At 37.6% G+C, this 21,979-nt stretch overlaps 1 protein-coding gene across 3 annotated transcripts; it reads right to left on the bottom strand.

The window, feature by feature from the left end:
- Positions 1–719: 719 nt before the first annotated feature.
- LOC147282598 (P-loop containing nucleoside triphosphate hydrolases superfamily protein) lies at positions 720–19,985 on the bottom strand. 3 transcript variants are annotated; one of them, XM_086248021.1, is made up of 33 exons: positions 19,783–19,985; positions 19,538–19,627; positions 19,318–19,436; positions 18,536–18,649; positions 18,369–18,450; positions 17,865–17,932; positions 17,712–17,786; positions 17,416–17,561; positions 16,791–16,893; positions 16,381–16,461; positions 16,129–16,197; positions 15,967–16,026; positions 15,725–15,886; positions 8,842–8,898; positions 7,098–7,343; positions 6,962–7,024; positions 6,708–6,881; positions 6,450–6,554; positions 5,272–5,358; positions 4,932–5,081; positions 4,624–4,737; positions 4,450–4,536; positions 4,158–4,361; positions 3,887–4,069; positions 3,111–3,317; positions 2,900–2,989; positions 2,639–2,779; positions 2,257–2,351; positions 2,074–2,152; positions 1,825–1,971; positions 1,557–1,676; positions 1,401–1,472; positions 720–1,161 (listed from the first exon to the last, which is right to left on the bottom strand). In XM_086248021.1, the coding sequence occupies exons 1-33, from the start codon at positions 19,904–19,906 to the stop codon at positions 931–933; spliced, it is 3,945 nt and encodes a 1,314-aa protein (XP_086104147.1). In that variant the 5' UTR covers positions 19,907–19,985; the 3' UTR covers positions 720–930. The 3 variants fall into 3 exon arrangements, with proteins under 3 accessions (XP_086104147.1, XP_086104148.1, XP_086104149.1); XM_086248022.1 differs by having other exon boundaries at positions 720–1,158; XM_086248023.1 differs by lacking the exons at positions 19,538–19,627; positions 19,783–19,985 and having other exon boundaries at positions 18,536–18,667; positions 19,318–19,394.
- Positions 19,986–21,979: the final 1,994 nt, after the last annotated feature.

The following is a 21,979-nucleotide window of genomic DNA, read 5'->3' as shown; positions in this document are numbered from 1 at the left end:
AAGATGGAGGAAACGGCTACTACAGTTACTCGCCACATGGTCACCAGGAGGACTGTCTGGTCGCTACAGTGTATTTGTATAAGGGTATTTTGGTCTGAAAAAAAAAAAAAGGGTCATAAAAGTTATATTTTAGGTTGGGGGGTAAAAATAGTTTATGGGGTATTAAAATGGTATATTGATTAAAATTATTCAACATACTTTGCCAAGATTTTGTGCTGGAGTTATTAAGTTGTTGGCATTGGAAAGCTTCTAGAATAGAAGTTAGTAATGTTGAGAACTGCTTTTTCATGATGGATTAGGAAGAATGGAATTGATGTATTATGCTGATAGGGCAATGCATGAAAATTCGTAGGTGAAGACCCAAGTTATTGGATATGTACCCAAAAAAGTGCCGAGTGAGATGGGGCTTTTCAATGACAATTCATTTACATATATGCCCATTGAAAAAAAAAAAAAAAGCTAACCTGTTTTTAAATTATTTTAAGATTGTCTGTAATCAAGATTGAGCAATATGGGGATGCGAGATCTAAACCCACATCTCGATTCACATATAGACGACCTCAACTTGATCATTTCAATTTCGAAGGAGTGAGAGAGCATTCAAATACCTTGCATTGTGAAGAGTAGGGGTGGAGGAAAGGAGAGATCTATGGATCCAATGGAAACTCTAATGATTGATTAAGCCTGCAGTGTGAAGAGGATAGAGTAGATGGGTGAGATGAGCAATGTGCGATGGTAATAGAAGCACTCATTCATAAGTCTCCACAAGACAATAACAACCATGATAGGTAGTATAACATGAAACTTTGAGAACCATTGTTCGTACTATCTATTCATAAATACTACACAAGGCCCTAATTAACGAGAAGTCTAATAGAAGGCTATAATTACAACCCATAAGAAGAAACTTATGGATGCATTTTTGTTTCATTATAACCCCTTTGCAGCAGAAAGCTGCTTCTTGAGGTTGAGGACCTCGACTCCTTTTGATGCTAACAGGTCCTTTAGCTTGACTGTAGCCTCCTCATACTTCCTGTTCATAAGATCGGACTCGTCCAGTGCTTCCTTGTATCTACTGCGAAAGGCATCTAACTTTGCTTGTGTCCCTCGAAGCCTCATCCGAAGCTTTGCATTTTCTTTGTTGTTTTTGACTTGATCCTGCTTAAAGTATACAAGGCCAAATTAAGGACTAGATTTGTGAAATCTGACAGCTCAACATGAAAAATTTTAACATTTTTTTGTCCTGACTTCATTCGGAGAGCGTAAATCACAATATCCAAACTGATATTTAACCAAAAGCTAGCGAACCCAATTGTTAAAACTTTTGTCGTACAACTATTGTTTATAAGCAGAAGATGACACCTGCATTGAACAATAAATGCAAGTACACAAACCCTTACATTGTGAATCTTGACCTCCATGCTTGAAATTCTTCTTGTCAGTTCCTCCACTTGAAAGTTTGCCTCCACCAACTGGTAGTAAGTTCATCATTACGTAAGATGACTCTCAAAACAATTTAGGTGTCAATGAGAAAAAGTATCTTTTTAGTGACCTACCAAGTCATTGTAATGTTTACTGAGAATTTGTTCTTCAATTACATGTTTCTGCTGCTCTTGGATCTGAGTCACTAATTTATCCCTTTCCTTTGTCATAAGAAGGAGCTGGTTGTTGAGACTCTGAAGACAACATACAATCACTCAAACAAATGCAATAAGTTTTCAAGAATTAATCCTAGTTCCTCACCATAATTGCAATAATTTTTTCCCAAACCATTATCAAATATTTTATCTGCTAGTCTGTAAAGAATGGAAGTGGAGATGATACCTGGTAGTCATTTGAAAGTTCTTGTAACTCTGTTATTCGAATAAACAGATCTTCTCTTTCTTTGTTCAGAAAGCTGAGCTCCTTCTGAAGCACATTCATTTCCTCAAAATCATGAATTTTGCGCATCTCCAAATTTGAGTTCAACATCTGAATGGTTTAAACTTTAAAGTAAAAAAGCTAACTTGTGCATACCAAAATAATACCTGGTGAATGACCATAAAAATATTCTAAGCTAAGGCAAATACTTACTTCTTCAGACTGTTTGCTCAGATCATCAGCTATATGTTGGTCATTATTTAGTTGATCAATCTCCAAAGACTTCTCCATGCTAAAACAAAAGTAGAATAAAATAATAATGTTTTGTTCTTCGAAATTATAAGAAAGAAACAACCAAGAGGGTAGAAAAGATGGGGAAATGACACTGAAACAAACCTGCATGTCTTTTGTCCTGCTGTTTCCTCGGAACAAGTTAATCTTTCCCTAAGGACCATGCATTCTTGTCTATGAGACTCCAATTCATTCCTCACCTTACATTTTGGCATAATCATAATCAGAATAAGCATATATCATTATGTGAACAATCAAGTAAAGAATAGTGCGTTTTAAACATTCAATTGCAAAATATTATAGTCGCTTGCGTCAATATGAGACCAAATGTATATATTTATATTATAAATAATTACACAATGACAATAATACCCCTAAAAGTCAAATCCTAATGAAGACTAATAAAATACAATAGCAAGGCCAAATAACACAAGCTACACAAGTAGAGGTGAGTGTCATGATTTACACAAGTAGAGATGAGTTTCACCTCTGACATTTCCCTGGATAATGATGTAATCTCCATGTTGTATAAATTTGATTTCTCTTCTATGGCTTGAAGGGAAGCCTTCTCCTTAGCTGACCATATTGCCCTTTCCTCCTCCATTTCCAAAAGAGAATCTGTAAGTTGCTGCAAAATCAAAGATACAATCAGATAAGTAACATACACCAAGAAACACACACAGATGCAATAACACACTGAAAAAAAAAAAGGAACATTCACACAAAGGGAAACCCAAAATTTGGCTACCATTGCCAACACTTCCTTTTCTTCAATGAACATTTTAATGGAGCTTTCCATCTTTTGCTGCTCAAATTTAGATTCTTCCAACCTATGCCTCTGGATATAGAAAAGAATAGCAATGAATAAGAACACTTCACACAATAAAGCACACCAGCCATTTATTCTTTGAAATGAAAATAAGAAAGGACTATGGAAGTGTAAAGACAAACAAGCTTACCAGGGCCGAAAGCTCTTCCTGCAATGCATTCAGTTCCAAGGTTGATGCACTCAACTTTTCAGACAGGGTTTCTAACTCAGATGCTAAACCTTCATTACTAGACAAAGCATCTTCCTTTTCCCTGTATACAGCTTCTAATTCTTCTTCTAGAGAAGTAATCTTTGTCTCCATTTCAAAAGCATAAACTTCCAGCTTTTTGTATTCTTCCTGAAAAAAAAAAAAAAAAACAAAAAGTATATAAAGATTCTATTGAGTTATTTTAACTAAATGGAGACTCAAAAAGCTTAAGCAGAGTAGAATGACCTAAGAATCATTAAACATAACAAGTAATTTCATGTAAATTTTACTATAAAAAGTTGAACAAAATATTAACTATGACATGTTCTCTTCAGCATTGACAATTTTCCTGATAAGTCTCTTCATTTAGGCACTGACACTTAAAGCTAACAATAACTTGCATGTTGCATCACACAATTGATGCAGTATAATATTGGGTCGGCATTGTGGGCATCAGTATCTTCAGATTTTAGGGGGATATCTTTTTCTGCTATCATGATAGATTTGAAAGCTGCTGTTAATGTGCTAGTTTAGAGGTTTGTAGTGTTCTGATTTAGGGGGTGGCATTCCATGGTGTAAGAGGTTCTGTTGTTGGGGACACCTTGTCCACAATATGTATTTGGATTTTTTCTATAATGAAAGTATCTGTTTCTTTTAAATATATATATATATATATATATATATATATATATCGGAACAGAAATTATCATTGTCACCACCTGCAATGTCTGTTCAAAAGCAAGGCCTTTTGCTCTTTTAGGATCAGACATCTTCAAACCCTTATCATTAACTGAATCACGCCTTCTACCAGCAAGTGAGTCACGCTTATTTATGTCACGTTCAAGAAGAGAGTTCTGACCGTGCAATCGTTTTATTTCTCGTTCAGAAAATGCTTTCTCACCCTACAAATGGGCGAATATGTTAGTGAAAGGTTCTGATTTGATGATAAATCAATCAGCATACGAAAAATAAAGGAATATAGGATCAAACCTCCAGTTTGGTTTTCTCCTGTATAGCATTCTTAAGCTTAAACTCAGTCTCCTTCAACTTCATTCTTGTTTTCTCAAGATCTTTTCTCAAATTATCCTTTTCCTTGGCCAAGGAACACGATGATAGACCCGATATTTCCTTCTCAAGAACTTGTATATGAGAAAAATATTCTCCCTTTTCCAAATCCTGTTGTTCCAAAAGTTCCTGAAATAATACCACAATATCAGAGAGGCTCTTACTATTTATTAATACTAATAATACCAATAATGATGATCTAATAGTAAAAGCTTACCGTCAAGGACTTTTCAGAATTTTGAGCATCTAGTTTCAGTTCTTCTAACTGGTTCTGAAGATCAACTGATTGGTTGTACAAAAGACACTGCATACCAGATATTTATGCAGCAAAAAATATTTGAATTGGTCAGGAAGTAATCAGAATTTCATGTAAATTTAGTCACGACCAGACCTTTTCATTCTCAAGTTCAGAAACCTTCTGCATCATGTAAGAGTTTAACTTCTCGTGGTTACTGATAAGTAGTTTTTGTTGCTGAGAACACTGGAACATCAAAGTCTTGAAATCCTACATCCAATGAATTTAAGCCAATGGATGTTCAGAAATATACAAGCGTGTATAGACCACATAAGATTGAGAAAATAAAACAAAAGAAAAGAAACTCAATGATAACAGCTTAAGATATCTACAAACAATTTCTTTAGAATACTAATCGAATATAGGAATAATCATTTATGAAATGATATTTCAAAAATACTTACTAGGAACATATCAAATACCACAGAGAAACTCTTAGAGACCTCTTCCACAAGTGAAGATACACTCTCAATGACAATTTCTGAGCTTTGAAATTCCGATATTATTTCTTGAACTTCCTTTTCAACCTTGATAAAAAATTCAGCATTCCCATCCTAAATGAAGCTATAAAAAGTTAGCTGCAGAGACTTCGAGAGAGAGCGATTGTGTATACTCTAAAATTATGAACACCAAAAAATCTTGTAAAGAAGAACAATAACTAAATGGTTCCGACTAAAAAAAAAAAAAAAGAACAATACCTAAATGATTGTCATCACAGAAATTAACACAAAAGGAGATACATACATCAACTTTTCTTACAGATTCGTTCCAAGTATGCTGTTCACGAGCGACCCTGGCCTCCTCACGTGCAATTAGAAGCTCTTCATAGAGCTAAGAAGATGAACAATTACATGCCAATTTAAAAATCAAGAGACAGAAAGAAATACATTTAATAACAACTTAAGACAATGAAGTCAACAAAATAAGAGTTCTGTGGATCATACTAGAAAGAAAACAGAGAGCAGCAAGTGGGTGGGCAAGCACATTTATAGTTGGAAACTTAAACAAATATAACAATTTGAATTGATATGTAAGCCACTCACTGAAAGCCCAAAAAATTCAATTTATCCAAACCTACTACTTTTGGCCAAATTTATGAAACATGGCTTCTTTGACAAGAGAACATATGAGGGAAATATACTTAAAATGTTTCAGCCAATAGGCAAACCCTAACATACATCTTTTCATTGTTGAGACATTCAAATCGCATACTTTTCTCACAAAATGCTCTAATTACTATTGATGAAGTATCACCAAATTTTGACCCTTGAAATGGAACTTAATTTGAGTATCAGTAGCACCACATTATAAAATATTTCCACAATAGTTTGGAGGGATTTCATAGGTGATGTGCCACTCTAGTTTTAACTTATAATTTTATTAAGAGATAAACTAGATAGATTAGTTTGGACTTTGGAGGCTTTTCACGATTTAGCACTCTAATTTAATTTTTGGTTTTACTAAGGGATAGTTAGATAGAGGGAGGGAAGAAGAAAGAGAGAGAGAGAGAGAGAGAGAGAGAGAGAGAGAGAGAGAGAGAGAGAGAGAGCTTAAACCCTGCTATACATTAAAAATAAATAAATAAATAAAAATGTAGATGCAAATTTTGCTGAAATGCACTGAGTCTCACATGCAAGTGCATGTATTCTTCACCATTTTTCTTCTTTTCTTATTACAGATGGGTGGGTGATAATAGGCTTAAAGTTTAAAATTTTGCAGCATATAAGCATATTAGAACTCCCAAAGAAAAATATCAGGAAGCTTGATTGTTCAGTGCAATTATCCACATAAATGTTTATGCCTCCTAACACCTAAAAAAGTCCAGCAGATTAGCACTCCAAAATAATTGATGAGGCTGCCTGTAGATTGACATCTATTCACAAGCTTATATAGCACAACTGACTAACACAAACCAAGATTACCTCACCAAACTTCTCCCTGGCACATATGTTTTGCTCTGTTGCCAGCTCGACAACACTATCCAGATTTTGCTGGCTTGAAGACTTCTCCATTTCTAACATCTTAATCTACAAGATAGAGGACAGACAAGAAATGAAAAATATGCCAAAACTAATGAAAATAATAAAAACAGCATTAACAAGATATTGATTGTCAAGAACCTGCAAAACTAATAAAGTAATTAAAAAATTAAGTACAAGAAAAAACAATGAGAGGCCAACTTGCTCTTGAAGTCGCTTAATCACAAGAATAGCCTCTGACTCTCTTAAACTAACATTCTTGTCCCCAGTATTGACATAAGTTGTGGATTGGTCATTATACATTGCTCCAGAAAACATATTAGCCTCAGCAAGCTTCTGTGTCAAGCAATCGATTTGTATCTCACTCAAAGTTCTCTGCAAGAGATAAAGATCAATATAGAGCAAAAATACATATGCCGATGTATTGAGGAAAAGAGAAAATGAAATATAGTAACCTGAGTTTCAAATTTTATAAGCAAATCTTCATATTCTGCTTGCAAATCTACTAATCCATTGTCCTGCCAGATGTATGGAATTAAAAATGTGGATTGCCAAAAGTTTACATGAAAATGTAATGAAAATAGTACAAACCAGGGGTAAGCTTCTCTTCCTGGGTGGCACCTTTCTCCTGTTAGTAACATGCAATAAAGCGCATGGATCAGGAATAGCACAGTCCTCCAATGTGTTGTTTTTGCATTCTTCTTCTTCTTTGCAAGACTCAGCCTCAGCAACTTCAATCTGATGCACCAGTTCTTCAAATGGAAGAAGTGGTCCCATCTCACGCTTGATTCTCAAGGGCTCTACATCAGATGCCTTTGATTGGATGGTGGATGGAACCTAAAGTTGAGCAAAGTAGCAATAGCTTAAAATTATAACATAATTGATATGACATGCTCAAAAAAATTTTAGAGATCACACCAACAAAGATAACATTAGTAATTAATAAAATATTGACAGCAGTCTGTATCTTATCTTATTATCCAAAAGTGGGCAATATAACAATTGTAAAATAAAACTTAACAGTTTTACACAATCTATATATATATATATATATATATAGAGAGAGAGAGAGAGAGAGAGAGAGAGAGAGAGGACCCCTCAAATGAGGTATACCTCATTTTAGCCATAATGAGGTATCCCTAGTGGGACCCACTCCGCATTGTAGTTTGCAAATTGGAGCCGTCTATTTTCTAAGTCAAATAGATGTCTCCAATAATCGAACTACAATGCAGAGTGGGTCCCACAAGTGATACATCATTATGGTTAAAATGAGGTATACCTCATTTGAAGCTTCCTCTACATTGAATCCAGCCAGCTTTAAAAAATTTGTGGAGTTACACAACAGTGGACTTCTTGTCCACTGCTAGGTGACCACTTTTTTACATAGCAATATTACCTAATTCCCACTAAGGAATGTCACAGAAGTATTCTACTTAACAATTTACTTTGTATGCAGGAAAAGGAAAAATTTCTCAACACAACCGAATGTTAAGTTCCAGCTGCAGATTCCTTTTCCCCTATATGCAGGACTATTTAGGACCATATTCATCACATGCCATCACTTTTCTAGGTGGCAGTTTGCTCCATTTTTTTACCCTTTTTTCCTCATTGTCTCACTTATGGTTGTAGATTCTTGACTCAATGTGAGACCAAGCATGTATATTTATATTAGAAATAAAGTTAAATAACACGCACTAAACACGGTTTCCAACAAGTCCCAATTTAGAGGCTCCATAAATCAAGTGAAACCAGAAGGGAGTGGTTTTTTAACCTCAATCCCTCTCACAAAAAACTATAATCAGTAAATTGATTTACAGTTCAAAACTTTTGAAATCCATACATTTAAGCTGAGCAGAAGTTACTAAATCCAATTAACCTAAGAATATCATGTACAAGATTCCTCTTGCCATGATACCTTTTAAAACTCAATCAAAAGAAGAAAATGTAAAAGATTGACAAAATAGAAAAAGTGACGGATGCCATCTTGAATCATTGGTTTCCTAGACAAGCTCAACTTTTATAAGGGATTCTTATTACGAGTTATCGGAAATCCCCCCACATTCAAAATAGTCCCTCAAATCCACTAATCATCACTTGCCAATTGCAACTTTGTAAATTTTCATGCAATTATTGATAATCACATTTCCAGTAAGTACCCAACAACACTATGTACGATTTTCGGATTTTGCACTGCAAAAAATAAGAACACAATATGCATGCAATAAAACATATGTAAAAGAAAAAATCTTTGACGTATATTTTGAAATTGGGAACTTACAATTTAGTGAAAGATGAGAAAGTAATCATATGCACTCAAAGCAAAATAAAGTATTACCTCTCCAACAGTCTCCCTTGAGAGCTTACCCGGACACCAAGTATCCCGCCTCTTCTCCTGCAGCAGAAAATAGGAAAACTTTACAAAAACCAGAGAGAGGGAGGGAGAGAGGGATAGGCACAAAATAGGGAGGAAAAGCTAGTAGGACTATATTTTTTTTTGAGAAGAAACGAGAACTTTTATTAAAAAGACAAAGTAAAATAAAAAACACAGAGTGGATCAGGAATCCACAAACTTATAAGAAGAATAAAAGTAAAAAAACAAAACTGATCTTAGATAAGAAAAACCCAAAACATCGCCCCAGAACTAGTCTCACTGCACAACAGCTAACACGTTCAGCATAATAGAGGATATAGAGTGTGCCCAAAAATCAGCCGTAACTGATGCCCATAAAGCAGCCCAAAATTTCGCTCGCTCCCAAAGAACTTCCACTTCAACCCCCTTATAATCATCGAAAATTCTTCTATTGCGCTCCATCCATAAAACCCAAAAAACAGCCAGCACCAAGCATCTCCATAGGGTTTTTGCTTTTTTCCCCTTCCCTAAGGCTTGAAAGCAGGTACTCAAAAGCTCAGAACAGTTTTGTGGTATTACCCATGAAGCGCCAACCTCCCTAAACAACTTCCACCACAATTGTAAAGAGTAAGAGCAATGAAGGAAAACATGGTCCACACTCTCCTCCCCCACTTTACATAGAATGCACCATTGAGGTGAAAAACAGCTAAAAGGCCTCCTCCTTTGAACAAGATCACAAGTGTTTACCCTCCCAATAGCCACCAACCAAACAAAAACTCGAACTTTAGGAGGAACTTTTGCTGCCCATATTTGGGGATAAGGAGAAAAATAAGGGTCATTGCTTTTGTTGCATAAAAGAGTACTATAGGATTTGGAAGAAAAACACCCTGACCCTTCTAGCTTCCATCTTCTAGAATCCACCCTTGACGGAAACAGAAATAATGGAATACAGTTTGGCATAATGATGCAGGAGCATCTGCTAGGGTTTCCAGAATTTAGTAGTTTTTTTAGTAACTTTCTAATTTTTGTTTCCTAGTTCAATTTAGAGTGTTTACTCTATGTTTTCCTAGTTAGCTAAAGTTTATTGCTTTCCTAGTTAGTTAAGGTTTATGCCAGTCATCTTAGGTTTATGTTTCCCCATATAAGTAAGTTAAAGGCTGAGGTTGTAATAGAGAGTCTATGCATTATATTTTTCTGATAATTCAGATTTGAGAGTTTCTTTTGGGCTCCTAAACCCTAGAACTCATCTATCAACGTTCCATCTTTGATTCTATAGCTTAAATCTCTATTTTCTCAACTGTTTGTTGCTGGAAAATCTGTCTATTCTAGACTTTTTGCCCTAATATAGCAACAAGACAGCAGCCTTTGCTTCTGTCGTGCATCACATAAGCTATACATGGTCAGGATATTGTCGGGCTCTTTTTCAAAAATTTCGGTCCTGCGATCTACTTCAAGCAACCCTTCACATGTGTCGTCAGTTTCCTGAAAAATTGTTTTGGTCCATAGGTGCAGCAGCAATCCCCTCCACTGCAATTTAGCCTCCATAGCTAATTGCCTCACCTTTATTTGTCATGACACTATGTCCCCACCTTGATAATAAGACGTTAGGCTTTATGGAAAGGGTTCCTAACTCTTCTATCATAAATGCTTCCCCTTTATTCTTGCAGACAAACAAAGCTTTATTGCTCTGAAAATAATACAGGTTAGTTTCTCTACGTATCAACTCCAATAATGGCCTCTGAATCACCCCCCATGATTAGTGTAAAACCTGCCTCTCACATACCACCGCGCACCCCCAATTGTATTCCTCTTCCTCAGCTTTCCTCTTGCTCCAATTTCTCTCTGCCCAGATCTTCTACTTCTTGCTTATATATGTTTTTGATTCTCTCAAGTCTTTCCTTTCATCACAATCTCTTTCTATTTTAACTGTGGAACTACTCTTGATACAACCTTTTACTTCCCCCCTCTATTTTGATGGTTCTCCAACCTTTTCTCTTGTACAGGAAAGAATATTGTTGGGATTAAATTGGTGCAAACCGAGAATTAGATAAAAACACAAAACTAACCACAATTTGAGCAGAATAAATAAACGAAGAAGAAAGATAATGCACACATGATTTATGTTGTTCGGCAAATTTCTTGCCTAAGTTCATGAGAGATGATTTATTCTTCACTATAAGACTATAAATGGTACAAAAAACACTTGCGCTAACTCACATAATCCAAGCCCAAAACCCTTGTACACCGACTCTCATAGAATTCCCAAGAACCCACTCTCTCTCTCTCTCTCTCTCTCTCTCTCTCTCTCTCTCTCTCTCTCTCTCTCTCTCTCTCTCTCATGCACTCTGTAGTTGACACTTGATGCTTATTCATTCGCACCAAAGCCGCCTACATACTTATAGGAACTAAGAGTTGGAATGCATTGAAGTAGCAAGCAATTTTCCTTTATAGTGAACAATTTGGCACCTACAAAGTAAGTGTAGTGAAAAACACCTTTCAGCCTTGTCTTAGATGTATTCTAGAGTTAGAATAGTTAGCACACAATATATAGCAGCAAAAGTAAACACAAAGAACACCAAGATTTGTTCTCGAGGTTCGGCTAACTTTGCCTACGTCCCCGTGTGATCCTTTGAGAATCACAGCTGCACTATGATTAGAATAAGAGTACAAGAACTTGTTGAAATAACCCTAGAACTAACCCAACCCGCAGCCACTACTTCTCTCTCCCTGATCACTGAAATCTCTCACCCTGTTTCTGGTGCTCTATCTACATTTTTCTAGCCTTGCAGCAGCCTATTTATAAGCTTATAGGCTGCGGCATACAATAGGTTACAGCTGGGAAATCCTATTCCTAGTAGAATTAGGTAATAGGCCTAATTACTAATTCTAACCTTGTACACTTAGGAAAACTTAGAACTTCCTTCCTTAACTAGGAAAACCTTGCGCAAGCTTTTTAGCATTCCTAAGAAAACTGTACTCAACTAGGAATTATCTAAAAACAGCTACTTTCCTATTTTAATCAATTTCCAGAAATATTCCGGCGAGCCAAACACAACAATCTCCACCTTGGTGAGTCGGAACCAAAGCTACGAATGTTGCTCCTTCGAGATATCCTACCAGTCTTGAAGTAACCCCGAAACAATCCTCCAAGAACCCTTCACATTGGCAAAAAAACCTATTGCCTCAATGCACCTTAAGTGAGAAGGTGCTCCACCTCAATCAACTAAGTTTGAAGATTGAACAAGCTCAACCCGAGCTTGTACCTTCGAATCTTAATTGCAGCCTCAAGATTGTCTTCGCCTTTTGTTCCATAAACCCATTCATAGCCAACGTTCTCCTTGGATTTAGGATCTAACTTCCAACTGAAGTTCCTTTGTAGAGACAACCTAGCACACCTCCGACGTTCCCATTCCTTGCTCTCACAAGCCCCCTTGAATGTAGCCAGATTTCCCTTACTAACACCATAGTAACCTCTATCCTTTTCCCACCAAAACTTGTGAGTTAGCTTGATGGTACTTTTGGGCTTGGACTGCCTTGTGCTCTTTTTCTCCACCTGTTCTTGAACCTTTGTTGATTGTTGTTGCTGTCCAAACTCTTCAACCCTTGTGTCATGCTCCACTAGCTCAGAGTTGGCCTTCTCTTGAACTGAATTTACCTTCATAACCACCTTGGTTGCCTTCATGGTTGCATCTTCCTTAACAACAATCAAACCTTCCTCATCTTCCTTGACTTCCCTTGTTGCATCTTTGAAGTCAATCTTTGATGAATAACTAACCAAGCAACAATCATGGTTTGTTGCTTTTTCTTCCTTAGCCGTAGCACTTATTTGATGAGACTCTTCCTTTGTGAGATGATGCCTTTGCTCTCCCTTGTTACAATGCTCCATGAGCTCAACATCTAAGCTCTCTTTGGTAGACGCAGCTGCTCCACCTATCACTGTAACCCCGTAAGCTTGTAGAGATTATTAGATTGCACAACTCCCTTCAGGATCACACTTGATCCTTTTGAGACTTGGAGCTTCCCTGCTCTAGACTTGAATGCATACCCATTCTTCTCTAGAGTTCCAAGAGAGATAAGATTTCTTTTCAATGTAGGAATATATCGCACATTCCCAAGCAACCTAGCAATTCCATCTTGCATCTTCACCTTGACTGTGCCGACGCCATGAACCTTGCACACAGAGTTATCTCCCAACAAAACTTTGCCCTCACTAGATTCCTCATATGTATGAAACCACTCCTTGTTTGCACACATATGAAAACTACATCCGGAGTCCAAATACCAAGCATGTGGAGTAGAATTACCTGAAGATATCACCAAAAGCTCCCCATCGTCGACCACGACGTTACTTGAGTTTTCAGCCCTTTTCTTCTTCTTCTCCAGCCATATCTGGCAATCCCTTTTCCAGTGGTCTAGTGAACCACACTCGAAGCAACCACCTTCTTCATCGGAATCATTGGACTTCCCCTTTTTGCTAGATCTGCCCCTCCTTTCCTTCCATCGACTCTTCTCCTTGCCCTTAGCGTAAAGGCCTTGTGATGACTGAGTGCCTTCAGTTAAATCATCTAACTTTGCATATGACTGGAGCGCTTGCACCACGTCATCAAGCTTTAGAGTCTCCTTTCCGAACATCAAAGTTGTTCGGAAGTGCTTGAAAGAAGATGGCAGGGATCTCAGCAAGATGATAGCCTTATCATCATCCTTGTAAACTTCTTCGACCTTGTCGAGATTAGCTATGCAATGCTGAAATTTGCATACATGATCCGCTACATCTCCACCTTCTTCTAGTCGAAGTCCGAAGAGTTCATCCTTCAAGAAGAGTTTATTGGACACTGTCTTGCCCATATAAACACTCTCTAACTTGTCCCATGCTTCTTTTGCTGTCATCGCCTCTGTGATGTGAGACCTCACGGATCTTGTGAGGTGGATCTCTATTGAACTCTTGGCCTTCTTGAGAACCTTGTTCCATGTTCCTTCTGACGTGGTTGTCGGCTTCTCACCAAGAAGTGCATCATCCAGATCCTGCTGCACCAGCACGTTCTTCATCATCCGTTGCCAATCTGTGAAATCATCCTTGCCATCATATGGCTTCAAAGCATACCTTAAATTCCCTAAGTCCATGCTTCGACCTCCTCTGGACATCGCGGACACCTATTAGCCAACCTGGCTCTGATACCAATTGTAGTGAAAAACACCTTTCAGCCTTGTCTTAGATGTATTCTAGAGTTAGAATAGTTAGCACACAATATATAGCAGCAAAAGTAAACACAAAGAACACCAAGATTTGTTCTCGAGGTTCGGCTAACTTTGCCTACGTCCCCGTGTGATCCTTTGAGAATCACAGCTGCACTATGATTAGAATAAGAGTACAAGAACTTGTTGAAATAACCCTAGAACTAACCCAACCCGCAGCCACTACTTCTCTCTCCCTGATCACTGAAATCTCTCACCCTGTTTCTGGTGCTCTATCTACATTTTTCTAGCCTTGCAGCAGCCTATTTATAAGCTTATAGGCTGCGGCATACAATAGGTTACAGCTGGGAAATCCTATTCCTAGTAGAATTAGGTAATAGGCCTAATTACTAATTCTAACCTTGTACACTTAGGAAAACTTAGAACTTCCTTCCTTAACTAGGAAAACCTTGCGCAAGCTTTTTAGCATTCCTAAGAAAACTGTACTCAACTAGGAATTATCTAAAAACAGCTACTTTCCTATTTTAATCAATTTCCAGAAATATTCCGGCGAGCCAAACACAACAGTAAGACCAAAGATTGGTCTTTAACATCCAGCTTCCTAAATAACGCTTGCCTCGCCATCTTTCAGTCAGTGCCTAGCTATACAGTAAGCTAAACTTGTAGCTTACTATTCCTTCCTTCATAGTGAAGGACTTTCACGGCACAACACCAAGACATAGCTTGGTCTACAATTGTAGCTAACTAGTGGACCCATAATTAATGCACCAATATATGAGCCAATCCACCAATACAATTTTCCCCCCATCTTCCTCCAGCCCTCCACATTTTTCCATTTTGGAAGAATGAGGCTCTTCATGAAACCTTCCACCCCACACTCAGAAAATCTCAAGAAAGTTGCATGTTTATTGCTATATTTGTACCCATAACTGATAGTTATTTCCCCTATATTTTTTGAATAAGTTCTACTCCACCATCCTTACTTTTTGTAACTGATCTGTGAGCCACGCTACATATCCCAACCTAAAAGAAACTAGGTAGCACTTCAATCAATTTATTTCTGTGATTAAGAGAAGCACGCCGCAAGACTGATTATTGATCTTGATGGAAATGCTCTTGAATTCTATTCTAAAGACTCTAGACAAGTGTTTGAAACCCATATTTCTCTCTTTACCTCCACTTTCTGCCTCTTACCTTTTCTCTACCTGTCATTGTGCCCTCCCCTACATTTCTACTTCTTTCTCCCTATCTGCATTTCTTAACCTCTCCACATGCAGGATGAGGCTACACGTGAGGGAATGTATGGCTTGATAAGTATTGTTGGGACTTGGATCACTCCCCAAAAGTTTAAGTTTTTCGGGTCTAGTGGGTGTCTAACAACTAATGATACTACCTCTCGATGTATAATATACCAAATCTTCAAATGACAAATCTTACTTCAAGATCCTATAATATTAAGATCAACTAAATCTTGTCTCACTGGAAATGAAATAGTAAGTAACCAAGCTCATATTTGTGTTTATAGATAGATAATGGAAGTTTGAACTTTGAAGCAGTTAGACTCACAATATTAAAACAACAGAAAAAGATAACCATGATACATTCATTTGAAAACCAAAGAAGCTCATTATACAGAAGGTAAGAGAAATGAAAATTAATTAATCATCATGCAAACCTTCTTGAAGCGATCACGTTTCTCGTCCCTATTTGAATACAAAACCATTGAGCTCAAATTTTCAATTTTCTTAGCTTGCTGTTGCACCATCTTCTCTCTTTCAGCTTGCGCTTTCTTTTCCTCCTCCAACTCCAAAGCTATGCGCTCCCTCTCCAACTCAGTCTGCACAGTAAGTATGCAAGTTTTAGAATACACTTGCATTCTTCTAATTACAAGAAACCATAAATCGAATACCATCAAACCTGTAATAATGTATTCCGCAGATTGAGGATTTCTTCTGCCCAATGTTCTGAATGAGAATCCTGAAACACAAAGAATAATAAAAAGACTATATTTCATATACATGATGTACAATTGATAATGATTATACATGAATGAAAACACCTGGTAGCAATAAAATCAACCTGTAATTTGGCTCGAAGCTCCTCAATTTCTTTCTTTTGACGCTTTAGAAGAGCAGCATCTGTCAAAATCTGACATGAAGAAAGAAAATAGGTTGAAATTCAAGTAATTAAAACATATGATAGGCATAAAAGAATCAATTGGCAACTGTTTGCCAATAGATGCTATTAGGAAGAATCTCAAAAGGAACATTTAAAAATTGCCAAAGAAAGGATGCCAAAAATAAGAAATGGCAAGCCAAATTAAAGAAAAACCTCATTGACATGAGCACAGTTTGTGACACGTAATGCTCTACTTGCAAATTGGAGACTACTTTTAGTCTCATCTGCATGAACCTGCCATAAAATCAGAGGTACTGAGAATAAAGACAGATCATACATAACAAAAATTCAAAATTAAAGAAAATTCAACTACCAAGGTACAGAAAGGTAAACAAAAACAAGACAGAGGGTGCACGTAATACGTTGGAAAACAGATTCGAAGAACTTGCTTGACATATTCAGGATCAATCCAATTTAAGCTAACAACCAAAAAGGCCAAAGATATGAACTCACAACACAGATGCATACATATGTGTAGGTTTTTTTTTTTTTTTTTGGTGCACATAGAACCCTGCAACCAATATGTGTAGTTTAGCATGTTTAATGACTACAGGAAAAATTACCTGTGCAAGTGTGATGTTGCATATTATGGCTGTATTTGCATTTCCACCCAAAGCAGGTTGCAAAATGCGTGTAAGTTTGCTATCCCGATATGGAACATGTCCCCTGCATCATATATTGAATAAAGTCAATCTCACGTACAAAGATTTAACATATCCCTGCAACATATATTGAATAAGGTCGATATTATAACTGTATTTGCATTTCCACCCAAATGTCTAATCTTCACTTTACCAGCAGCACCATATTCTTCACCACGGGGGAGAAGGACAAGTTTGTTAGGTTGGTCAAGATTGTTGACCTGTTTGGGTTAGTGTCGGCTCATACAACTAATCTTTCCAAGAGTGTGTTGGTGGCCATCAATTTATAGGAGAATAGGCAAGTATCTTTAGCTAGTGAGTTGGGGTGTGAGCTAGGTCAGTGGCCTTTGGGTTACCTGGGTCTTCCCTGGGGAGAAACCCGTCTGCAGTTACTTTATGAGATTCAGTAGTAGATAAAGTTAGGAAAAGACTAGAGGGATGGTTCACTTAATTGGCTGGGACCTAGCACAAAAACCTAGGGAGAAGTATCTTCTTTCCTATCAACAAAAAAAAAAAAAAAAAAACATTCAACAAATGCAGAACCTACCCTTGACTCTCAGCACCTTCACTCAATTTTTTAATGACAGTTCCCAATGTCATGAGGCTTTTATTAATGTGGGAACCCTCTTTGAGCCGGACACCTTCTGCACCAGTTTTTGCAGCACGTTCCGAACCAGCAAGGTCCACTAAATTCTGGAACCAACAGAAAACATGAAAAGCCAAACAAACGAATTTTTAAAAGACTTGCAAATTTAACAAAAAAGGTTTGATCCAAAAATAAGGCTAAACAAAATAGGAGGGAAAGGTAAAAGTAAAGAGATTTATAGTTCTAATAAAACATACCAAAACTGAAACACGGACCGCATCACAGGAACTACCAACATCTCCGTCTTCATTTTTATCTCGACTTTCAATTATCTATTTAAAGCATAATAATAAGCCATAGAAGATGTATAGTTAAATGACACACAGCAATGGTAAGGACAAAAAATTTACCATGCGGAAAATAGTGTGGGACCTGCTACTGTAGAGATTCATATTTGTCTCTCCAATATGCCGATGAGCTGAAATTTAAAAGGATGCCAAGCGTCAAATGGCCAATATATTTAACAGAGGGCATCAAACAATGGAAATCTATGATTCCTTGCTTTCAAGTGAAAGGGGGGATTGAGAGTGTGTGTGAAGTTTGGGGATGGGGGATGTCGCTATGTGTGTGTGAAAGAGACAGATCTAAAGATTGAATTGATAGAAGTTCATATCTTATCAAAAAAGATAGAACGAGTTCAGAGAGACGACGAATTAATGAGAAAAGAAAAAGGCTTATAGATGGAATGAGTTTGAAGATTGATTGCAATACTTGCAGCTCATACGTATTTTAAGCTTATATAATTCAGAAATTATAAAACAAAGAGTTAAGCCATTTTTGGGAGAACTAAATACAGTGATTCGACTAAATAGTTTAAAACAGAATACGTAAGAGAAAGTGTAAAGGGTAATTACACTCTCCAAACTCCATGAGATCAAGGACTTGCTCAGGAGAGGCAACAATTTCTTCTCGCAGCCCAGCAACATATATCCCCCGCTGCATACACAAGGGGAAACGGAACTTGCATTTATTTAAGTACTGACAAACTACCACAATAATTAGACTGTAGTAAATTCAATACCTCTAGACTTTCATGAATCTGCAATTTTCGATGCTCAGGAGCCAATAAATCATTTATTTCCTCATTATAGATCTCCATATAAGACATCCGCAAAAGAAACTCCCGATCCATATCCTAAAAGCAAGAAGGAACCTGATTATGTACGCACAATCACATTACAAACATAATATTAAAATAAAAAATTTATTGAAAGCCAAAACCATGAAAGACTTATTAAACAAATTTATAAATTCAAAAATAAAGAATTAAGATCACTGGAAAATTTCAAAGAAGATTTGACTTCAAGAGCTCTATCCACTAACACACAAATAATAGTTAAGCTGCATAAAGCCATAAATCAGATGTAACCTAATGAGTTCAGCTGTTAAATGTTAATGTAGTATAACTTCAGCCACCCTTACCCTAAACAGGACCAAGCTGCATTTTAGAGTCCCAAAACATGAACAAAGTGGCACAGCTACAAAAACGATAACAAATTCACAGATGGATTGATCTAAATATGCTGGCTACCTTAGCACTAAATATTACCAAACCCGGAAAATATTATTACAGAAATTAAACAACATGGTGCAGTAAAGTTTTCTGAAGCCAACAACCAAAATGATAACATGATATTTAGAACATGTAATCATACAAATTTTCACTAAAACTTTTAAGCATTAGAACTAGCATCTAATTTGGTCAGACAGTTTGCGGAAATTAGTTATGCTAGCAATTTACAATGTTACCACTAATTTAAACCATTTAACGCATTTCAAAATTCAACCCACACCAAAAAGCACCTCTTGAATGAGCTCGAACATATCGCGCACTGCAAGAGGAATCACCCCAGGCTCAGTAGCGGACCCTCGGATTGTGTAAGTTTTCCCGCTGTTAGTTTGCCCATAAGCAAAAACTGTTCCTACAAATAAGCAAAAAATAAAAAATAAATTAAAGTGAAAATTCAAAAAAAATATTTTTTTTAAAAAGGAAAAATATATGAATTGGTATTGTTGAAGGTACCATTGAACCCGCGAACTGCGGCCGCGACTAAATCTTTGGTCCGAGATTGGTAGACCTCGATTGTCTTACAGTCTTCACCGAAAATCCGATCTACAAGCCAAAAAAGAAAGTAAGAAAGAAGAAGAAAATGTGAGAAAATTGAAAATGAAAAAAAAAAATGCAAACTTTTCCCCTGAGTGTAAACAATTTGAAGTGAAAATCGAAGAGTAACAGAGGCGAGAGAGAGAGGAGGGGGGGTTGAATACCAAATTCGAACTTGGAGGAGTTGTTGGGGATGAAGATGGAGTTGGCGGAGATACGCCAAGGGCTGGTTTTGGCGTCGTCAGCTGAGAGCGGCCGAGCACGCACCGATACGTGTATTCTCTCCATTCTCTCTTTGAAGAATGGACAAGGCGGTAGCGACTGGCGAGGACCAGCGATGAAGGTGGTTTTCGAAACTTCTTTTGGGTTTTGGGGCGAGGCTGATTTTCCCGCCTCTGTCTACGCCTTTCTCTACTTTGCAAGTGCAATACACAGTTTTTTTTAGGGCTGCTATTTGCACACCCCTAAATTTCTTTTTGCACACCCTTTTTGAAAAAAAAAAAAAAAAATTCAAGAGAAAAGACCATTTGGCCCTTCCCTCACCCACACACCCCCATCCCCATCTCCCCCCGGCACACACCCCCTTGCTCTGTTTTTTTTCCCTCCGCCCGATCACCACCTTCCTCGCACCAGCACCACCACCACCTTCCTCGCACCAGCACCACCACATTCCTCGCACCACCACCACCGCGCGCCACCATCTTCCTCGCAGCACCACCACCTTCCTCGCAGCACCACCACCGCGCGCAGCACCACCCAAAACAGCCACCATAACCAGCCCGGCAACCCCTCCTCGGCTCCTCCCTTTCTCCTCTCTCTCTCTCTCTATCTCTCTCTCTCTCTCTCTCTCTCTCTCTCTCTCTCTCTCTCTCTCTCTCTATCTCCTTCCCTCTCTCCTCTCACCCAAGCAGACAGCCAAACAAGTTAAAAAAAAAAATTGCAACGGGTTCGGTGGACCAGTGCCGAACCCGGTGGTTTCGTTCGACAGGTACCCGCCGAATAGAATAGGATTGTTCGGTGGGTACCTACCGAACGAAACCATTGGGTTCGGCACTAGTCCACCGAACCCGATCCAATTTTTTTTTTTTTATGTTTTCTTCTCCGGCGCGCGACGGTGAGCTTGCTGGAGGAAGGGAGGTGGTCCGAGTAAGGGGAAGAAAAAGAAGAGAGGGTGGGGTGGTCGCCGGTGGTGGTAGGCTGCTCGGGGATGGGTGTGTGCCGGAGAGAGAAAAGGTGGGGAGGAGGTGTGTGGGTGAGGGGGTGTGTACGGGGGGGAGGGGGGAGATGGGGATGGGGTGTGTGATTTTTGGGTGTGTGTTTTTTTTTTTTGTTTAGGAAGGGTGTGCAAAAAAAAAAAATTGATGGGGTATAAGGTCTTTTCCTTTGAGTTTTTTTTTTTTTTTTTAAGAAAGGGTGTGCAAAGAGAAGAAAAGGGTGTGCAAATAGCAGCACTCTTTTTTTTTGGCCACTAAGTGCAATACACAGTTTAAATTACCGAAAAGGGCATCATTTTCGTACTCTTCTAAAAATAGAGTTAAAAATGTGAATACGTAAAAATACGAAATAATACGGGAATAGCACGTGTATGAGATGTTTCGATTGAAAAATATGCATTTTTGTTCATATCGATCTTTTGAAAAATATGAAAAGCGGAAGTTAAAAAAAAAAAATGTACGCACGCGTATTATATGCGAATTTGCTAACTATGCTCACCACCATCTCACTTCATTTAAAATTTTGGGTCAATTAATTTCCGCTCAAAAAGTAGTTTTAATATTTTTTTTGGGTAGTTTAAGTAAAAATCAAAAATGAGAAATAAATTTAACTCACAGCCCAATCAGTCCAAAAATTAAGTAGAAGCTCAAATTGTCCACCGAACACTCGACAATTCCTATCGAGCGTTTGGCGATTCTTTCTGAACACTTGGCAAATGCATCTGCAACCTAATCATGCACCTGAAAGCTCCATCTACAATCTAAAACATGTCATCTGCAACCTAAAAAGATGCATCTGCAACCTAAAAAAAGACATTTGTAATATAAAAAGTTGTGACGCAGTGTAGATGATGAATCACAAGTCACAACACACACACATAAACCCTAGACTTGTTGATTCTCTAGACTGAGAATACCAAGAACAAGGGGGTCTATAACCTTGTTAATCCGAAAATTACAGCTGATAAAAGATGTTTAAATGTCACCAAACCCTAGGTAACTCTCAAGAGGTCATAAATTGTAAGTTCAACAGCCAAATTAAATACTGAAAGCAATAAAAAACAATTAAAAATGTCCAAAAAAATTCAAAAAAAAAAACAATCCGTCTTAGCTCACCGTCTGTGGCAATTTTTGGATTCGCCTCGTC

The sequence above is a fragment of the Dryas octopetala genome, chromosome 6, assembly GCF_963921425.1.
Source record: "Dryas octopetala chromosome 6, drDryOcto1.1, whole genome shotgun sequence".
In the NCBI taxonomy this organism is placed as follows: domain Eukaryota; kingdom Viridiplantae; phylum Streptophyta; class Magnoliopsida; order Rosales; family Rosaceae; genus Dryas; species Dryas octopetala.
The sequence above is the reverse complement of the archived record's forward strand: the minus strand, read 5'-3'. Positions and strand labels throughout refer to the sequence as shown.

What these genes read in the sequence shown, in the direction of transcription:
- LOC147282598 (XM_086248021.1), bottom strand. Translation starts at nt 19,906, where the DNA reads ATGGAGAGAATACACGTATCGGTGCGTGCTCGGCCGCTCTCAGCTGAC. An exon ending in AACTTTCAAATGACTACCAG is followed by an intron (nt 1,677 to 1,824) that starts GTATCATCTCCA and finishes TGTTGTCTTCAG; the next exon opens with AGTCTCAACAACCAGCTCCT. An exon ending in GTAAACATTACAATGACTTG is followed by an intron (nt 1,473 to 1,556) that starts GTAGGTCACTAA and finishes ACTTACTACCAG; the next exon opens with TTGGTGGAGGCAAACTTTCA.